We start from the raw sequence: 8,019 nt of genomic DNA on the forward strand, positions 1-8,019 counted from the left end.
GTAATTTTATAACAGATTTCCTACCTGACAGCAGTTCAACACGCACCTCCTTCCAATCCAAGCAAAGACCTTCCATTCTGTATTCAGGCCAAGAGCCTGTTTCATGGAAACCCTGAATGAGCTCTGGTGGAAAGAGAAATTAAAGAGTAGATGTTTTTTTTTTGTTTTGTTTTTTAATAAAACAATCCAAGTTTTTCTATTAGTGTTTTATGAGTCGATTTTCTTCCACTCATCACATGTGACTGCCATCCTGGACCTCATCTATAACCATTGACAGGTGTGGATAGACACTGTGACTGTTTTTACTCCAGACCAGTGGTGGGTAATAGAAGTCAGCTGGCCGGTATACCCCAACATTACAATGGATATTAGAAGTTCAGCGTCTACAGGAAATTGGAGGATTTTCCTGCAGACAGACGGTGTCAATGTAACTAGCGACCCTATAGCTTATCGCTATTAATCATCTTTAGCTAATAGAGCAGTTACATCATTTATGAGCAACATTTGGTTTTTGTGCATAGTCCAAGAATTATGGTGATTTATTCCATTGACTGTGGCTGTAATTTCTGAGATTAGTAAAAACATCAAAAGACCTGAAGGGATTATGATCATTCTTGGTTTTCCTTCTCCCCTATCTATTTTTATAACAGGCCTCAAAATACGAACGTATGAAATAGCACATGTATCCTTTCATGTCACGCTCTAGTGATGGAAACTCTTGTCTGATAAACACAGAGTCTTTTGTTTTACTCCCATGTCTTGGGGAATTGGGGCCAGCTGAATGCGGCAACCTCTGTCGAGGCCCAGCTGGATCCAATAAGAGCATGCCCTGGTGCTCTGTTTACCCATTCCATACATACAACAGGAAATTTAGAGAAACGTTCTATTCATTCATGTTGGGTTAGTCCAAATTGAGAGTGATGTAATAGTATCTCTATTTCTAATAATTTGCCACCATGGGATAAAGTATGTAGCTTCTTGTGAATAGGTTTTGAACAGGTTTAATAGTTACATAACAGTTCTTTCTCTGCAATAATCTCAATGGATTAACCATGAGCACAAATTAGACCTGAAACAATAGTTACTTACTAGTTACTTAGAATACTAAGACTAAATAAATAAAAACTTTGGGAATCTGACTGAACAGGTTGAAGTCATGTTCATACAAGTAATGAGTAATGAAATATCAGGACATTTAGGTTTTTTTATGAATGGCAGGACTGTAGACCCGTTCATTACCAACATGTTTTGGGGTCAAGCTGCATGTTAAGTAAATGCATTTGATATTTTCTTTGCAGCCGCAGGTCTGTTACATGCATTAGTCACTCGAGACACCATGCTATGCTGCAGCAGTTCAGCAGCATTAGGCTTCTCTTTACAACTTATTTAGGAAAAAATCATAAGTCAGGACTCGGTGCACAGTATTGCAGTGATGCAGTAAGCCAAGATTCTCATTTCTTTCCTTACTTCTCAATAAAATGGTAATGATAATAATATGAAAAGCAAAAGCGCTTGAACACAAAGTCTAAATCTTTCTGAAGGCCACATTAGATGTGGTAATTATTGCCAATTCCTTACCCCGCAGAGCTGCAGAAAGACAGACGCTGCTGCCAAGTCAGAGGCATTGTTGTGGTGACATTTGAGTGGAGGATCAAACCGCTGATGAATAATCCATATTGAAAAGCTGCTCTTTCTGCCAAATGTCAAACAGCAGCAGGAGCCATTGTTCAAGGAGCGGGTTCTAAAACTTTTCTTTCACCATCATCAAAATGCTGTGTCACATAGTGTAGTGAACATGGCAATGGAGAGTGCACTGAGCGTAAAGCTGTTTGAATTCTGGAGATTTTAAGGAGTGTTGTTAGTGTCACATATTGCTAGTCATGTAATCCACAGACCTTGCTCACTGACTGCACTACAGTTATAATGCAGTGACATAGCCCACACAAGGAATTTCATTATTTCATTTTTATTCAAAATTTTTCTTTCATGATTCTGCATTTAGGTGATTTTTCTGTCTCACAATGGGCTGAATGAGATGTTTGCCTTTTATTGTATGCACTTAAAATGAACAAAACAAGTGTGTGACCCCCCCTTGTCATCCTTTTAATACAGTATATATTAACCTACAAAGGCTCTTACCATCTACTTCAAAAATCCTGTTTTTCGTAAGAAAATACCTCTGTTTTTTAGTCATTTTGTGACCTTTAAATTCATCAGACATATTTTCTCGGTTGCTTAACCCTAGATTGGGGCGAGTGGTTTAAATGCTGTTGCCTCCATCACCAATATGACAGTAAAATACTAAGAGGAAATACTGAATACTTTACTGGAAATTTGGAATGATAGTGATCAAACTTAAGGAATCAATCCAAAAATACTGCTGCTGGCATGGATCTTCAGGATGCTAACACAGTCAAACCACATGGGACAGATTTGTTTAGCCTGCAAGATCCAATAAAATTCATTTCACAGATAATCTAAGTCTGGTGCTGGATGGGGGAATTCATCTTGACAGGAAACACATTTTATGTCAGTGTACAAAATTTACATTCGACTGTATTCCACTTGAACTTCAAGTCAGATTTTTGACTGATCTGTCACAGCAATAAAAACAATTTGCTTTCCTGTAACTGTAGCTTTGCGTGCGTCATTATCCCAACAGTATCCTCTCTATAAATGGCCGTCCTATTCTTGACGATAAAGGAGATCTGTTATGGAGAGGTCTCACTGCAGCGCTACATCTCACAAATCTCGAAACGTTCACTCTCATCCTCAGCCAGGCCTTTCCACATTCATCCTCTGCTACAGCGTGTGCAGCTACTTTGAGCCAAGGTCAACTTCCTGCTCCCTTCTTACAGTCTACTGCAACAGCTGAGAAGATGAAGACAAAGATCTTCATGCTGCTGTTAATCAAGAACACATCATAGTTTTCTGTGGGCGCTGTAACTCACCTGATTAACTTGTCACCATCATAAACTGGCAAACAGGGTGATTCTAATTAGCCCTCCACAAGGCCAGGCAATGTCTCCAGTCCACGTGAAAAAATGTTTTTGAATGAACAACAAATGGCCTCCAATTGGTCAAGCTGAAGAAATAACATCTGATCCTGACAAACGATACAAAACAAATTAGTGTGTGCCTGCGGTCAGTACAGAACGGACTTACATGGACACAACAGAGGGTTTGCTGTTCTGACAGACGTCCACCGCCCCCAGGCTTCCGTAAACACAAACACACCACCTGGGTTTCTAAATGTAGGCTGAAAACTGGTCCACTGTACACAAACATACACCCCTGCCCATCTAATCCCTCATGTTATACACTGACTCAGACTGTTCTCATGGCAGAAATCTACAAAGTGGATACAGCACACTTTGGTGTGGTGGTAGAAATTATGCAGATTTGAACGCTCAAGGTAAAGGCAAAGGCCAAAGGCAATACCAAAGTTATTACACAAAGGACATGATACTTGTGCTATTTCACTAAAAATCATGTCCTCATATAGTGTTACTGGAAAAAATAGTCAGGGGATTGTCAAACCATAGAAACCATGGAGCAGCTGTGGCACAGGAAGTAGAGTGGGCCGTCACTTTGCACCAAAATGATGATGTGTCATCGTTGTATGAATGTGTTTGTGTGGTAGAGAAACGCTAAATATGAATGTGTGTGAAAAGGAATGAATGTGGCTGCCATTGTAAAGGGTCGATAAGATAAACCAATCCATCTACTATTTGTGGAGACATTTCATTTTCAATGAACAGAGTGATAGGCTGACATTGCCATCACTGTATCCATGTCACTTTCATGGCTATCATGTCTAAGTTGCAAAACTTGTACCTACCTGTGTGTATCCAGAGTTATACAGTTACACAGTTAGAAAGACATAAGATGTTAATGGCCCTGTGAACAGACACTGACCCTTTATATGGTGTAAGTGGAAATAAATTTCATTACCATGCCCAGGAAACTTAAAGGAAGTCTGAATCACTGAACTTCCCATGAATGTAAGTAACCATTGTTCACTTCATTAGTTTGGTTTTTGCCTTAAGTCGCAGTCAAGAAATTGAATTCCCAAGGCTTTCCACAGCACCAGTTGTCTGAAACTTAACCCCTCACTGTATCAGATGTATGCTGGCTACTTTTCACCTATGAAAAAAAAAGAATAATTCCTTGTTTTACAAAGATTCAGGTGAGTAAAAGTTCACCTGTTCACCTGGATGAATGATGTATTTAACCTGATTATTTCTGGGCTGTACGATAGTGGATATTGCAGCACTAGCGAGGTTTCATGTGACTACAAAGGCCTGAAAGGGGAAACTGTTTCTCGAGTAAACCTTTAAATTCCTAACAGACTGAGCTTCTATGATTTAAGGCCATGTTTTTGGAAGATCAGTTGAAAGAAGCTTGCAACACTGCAGGATTTGTTTCAGGCCAAGTACAGATAACATTAGCAGAAGGACAATGGGGTCACTGATCTAAGTTTTACATGTAACAGAGAAGCACGAAGACCTTATCGAAGGAGTGGGCGAATTACAGAGCAGCTCTTGTTTGCAGGCTTATGGTCAGCCAGGCATGGTGGTGTACCACTTAGTTCTGTATTCAATCTACTACAAATGTGACTGTTGAGATCTTAGAAGATCAACAATCAAAAAGAAAAGAAGCTCCGAGTCTTTTTAGCGCTGATAACAGAATCTTAACTGTCTCATCTGCAAGACTTTAGATGCTTAGAAAATACGACACCATAAACTAGACACCTTCTCTTCGCTGTGCGGAGTTTAAAATGTTCCACAACACCACAAACACAACCTTATTCAGAGTCGGATAACTTCTGCAGATGCAATCTTCAGGTGCACCAGTCTCATTCATCTGTCATCATCCCGGGGCTTCGCAGAGCGTCTTTATCTGGCTTCCACAGACAGGAATTCGCAAAGACTGCAGATGAAATATGAAGAGATTGGTTTCAGCAGAATCGCTACTGGCAGCTCTGCTAGGAGGAGATAATTACCACTCTGACAAGCTTTGATCACAGGTACAGTTATTCTCAGAATGTCGGTGTTGATAGAACAATGAGACGACGGCCTCGAAATTCAGATGCATTTGCCACAGTCCCCCACCGCCCCCATGCATTGATTCTGAATAGGAGTACTGTCTAGCTCATGAAGAGAACGACAAAATGGTGGTAGTTGACGAGGTATGGTTCAGCTGTCCATAACTCTTTTGATTTGTAGAAGCGGAGAAAGGGGATCTAATGATGGCTACTGGAATGTTCCAGGGGGGAGGAGAAAAAAAAAAAAAAAGAAATTGTGGATTAGTCATCCATGACCTGTAAATACTGTGGGTGGAATGAATCACTGTGGTTTCTTTTTTGTCAGGAGGCAGAAAATTATTCAATAAAATGACAGAGGGATCAGTGAGCCCTGTGCTGGAGTCAGTTTTAGCAAAGTAGGAGGTGCGGAGTCATGAGGGGTATCACTGGTGGGAAGAAGAATAAGAGAATCAAGGTGAGGATGTAACCTCACCACAAAGAAGAAAGGTTCAGTTCATTGAGATCGCTTTGAAAATGCAACCAGACCACAGCGCAACCCTAAAGCAAACATGCCTCCTACACCACCTGCCTGGGCTAAACTAAGACGCAGCATTTGTTAGCAGGGCCACCCAGTTATAGGAAGGAAGAGATCCGTGTGTGTGTGTGTGTGTGTGTGTGTGTGTGTGTGTGTGTGTCTGAACAAATCAAACAAGTCAAATGAGTCAGGTTTTTTCCTTTGTGACCTCAAAATGTAAACAAAGAAGGCTATAAGTTCTCAAGTCAGAGCTTTGTTTATTATGGTACATAGCATACCATTCTCATGGTTTTTAAGTGTACTCCTCCACTCCTGCAGAATTCAGTTATATTTTACCTCCTCCTGTATCCTACTCATTAGTCCTGCACTGATGTTGTTCTCCTGAAGGCTCAGATGCCTCAGGCGAAGCTGCGTCCTGAAAAGCAGTGCCCCCATGATGTCGTTTCCTCCTACGTCACTGATGCCGTTCCTGTCCAGATCCACTTGCCGCAGACTCGTGTTCTCTTTCAGCATGTCGGCCAGCAGCCTGACCCCCGGGTCTCCCAAGTTGTTCTCGTCTAGGATGATCTGAGTCAGCGAGCTGTTTAACTTTAGGCTGTCGAAAAGTTCCTTCCATGCCGACAGATCGGCGCTGCTGGTCTGTGCCAGACCCAAGTACTGAAGATAGGAGCGGTGCCTCATATATGATGCTAATACCTTTACCCCGTCGCTGCTCAAGCCGTTTCCCCCAATATCCAGTTCTAAAAGTGCAAAACTCCTGAAAGAGCTCCACCCAGTGGGCAGCTGCAGAAGCTTGTTTTGGTCCGATGGGAAAAGCATCGCCTGCTGGATGGCAGCAGCAGCTCTCGCTGTTTGCTCCTGCAGCTCAGCTATTCCATTCAACAGAGTCAGCACTCCATGGTCACACAGTTTGTTTCCAAACAAGCTGCAGAGAGAGAAGAAAAAGTGGTAACCCCAGAGACGCTGATTCCTCACTTCAAAGTGTAGCCTCTTGCACCCTGACATTAACTTTTCCCGTATGTGATATGTAAGTTATAAGCTACAAGAAGCATTTTTCTTCACAATGTCACATATACGTTTTGTATCTGCTTGTTCTGCAGCTTCGAGACTTCATTCAAATACAGATCTAAGGATTTGAACAATTACACAACAAGTGTTTGAGCTAATGCATCCAAGGGTATCACTGAGATTTATAAAAGGCGTTTTCTTTCATTGTTTTGTCAATACTTTCAACTATTACAGGGGCACGTTGGATCTGCTGTGCACATTAGAGACATAGTGTGACATTTCGGGTAATACGCTTATTTGCTTACTTGCAGAGGTAGATGAAAAGATCAATACCACCATGTCTGTCTGTTAAATATAAGGCTACAGCCAGCAGCTGGTTCACTGAGCTCAGCATAAAAACTGGAAACAAATGTTACATCTAGTTTGTTTAAGCCATACAAAAAAAAAAACCCCCACAGTGTAAAATCACAATTTGCCATTTTATTATGTGCTGTACTTTTTCTTGGCTGAGGCCAGTAACTTCCTGGAGCCTCGGCTGGTTTCCTGGCAGCTACTCAGACCAGTTGTGCTAAGCTAAGTTAACCAGCTGTTGGCTGTAGCCTTGTATTTGATGGACAGATTACATTTTTCTCACCAAAATCTGCCAGAATTTAAATGTATTTTCCCAAATTTTAAACTATTCCATTAAGCACCGCAGGGTCCTTTGTCCAGTATGTGATGTCCAGCTGTGCTTGTTGTGCTGTGTCTCACACTCTAAGTTTCTAAATCTGTCAATATTTCTCTGCCACAAACTCAAGCTCTCGCACATTTACTGTAGTTAGCTATGAAAAGGAAACGACTCAGAAAGGTAGGGCACTGGGGGCATTTCTTGTTCGCATAAAAGCGATGGATTGTGTAATACAAGAGCTGAAAGCTAAGATTTTTTACTGCAGTGAGGGGGCCATCCTTGGATTTGCTGTGTTATATTATTCTCTTTTATAGGCATATTAGAGTATTTAGGCTGATGTTCCTGGATCTGCTTGTTATTCAGTGTGCTTTCAGAATTCAGGCGGTCAGATTTTGATGTTACGTGGATCAGTGGAGCCTGGGACTTACTGTAAGCCTTTGACCTGAGGCTTCACTCTCAGAACGTCCAGCAGGATGTGAGCACCATATGGGCCAATGAGGTTGAGGTTGAGGTTGAGCAATGTGACCTCGGACAAGCTGCTTTTCAGGGCTCTCGCCAGGCTCAGCAGAAGGTCGTCCGTCAGGTCGGTGTTCCTCAGAACCAGCTGCTCCACCTCATCAGACGTGCTCAGCACCATCATCATGGCATCGAGCTACAGCCACAAACCAAGAAAACGTCATGGAAGAATTTGAACTCTGGTGTTGTTTTTGGATTTGGTTTGGCTTGGTGCAGGATATCAGTCCCAAAAGTTAAGACATATCTCCAAAAGGCCCCCCCACCCAC

At 41.8% G+C, this 8,019-nt stretch overlaps 1 protein-coding gene across 1 annotated transcript in view; it reads right to left on the bottom strand.

The window, feature by feature from the left end:
* Window positions 1-5,798: 5,798 nt before the first annotated feature.
* Window positions 5,799-8,019, bottom strand: part of LOC111663072 (uncharacterized) — a 15,918-nt gene continuing 13,697 nt past the window's right edge. Inside the window, exons 10-11 of the mRNA XM_087176884.1 lie at window positions 7,665-7,888; window positions 5,799-6,486 (exon numbers count right to left, since the gene is read on the bottom strand). Of these exons, the coding sequence (XP_087033010.1) occupies window positions 5,883-6,486; window positions 7,665-7,888 (828 nt within the window). The 3' untranslated portion in view covers window positions 5,799-5,882. The remainder of the gene's footprint in view (window positions 6,487-7,664; window positions 7,889-8,019) is intronic.

Source organism: Seriola lalandi, unplaced genomic scaffold (assembly GCF_002814215.2).
Source record: "Seriola lalandi dorsalis isolate HSWRI2012SDOR001 ecotype SW California unplaced genomic scaffold, Sedor1 jcf7180002054572, whole genome shotgun sequence".
Taxonomy (NCBI): Eukaryota; Metazoa; Chordata; class Actinopteri; order Carangiformes; family Carangidae; genus Seriola; species Seriola lalandi.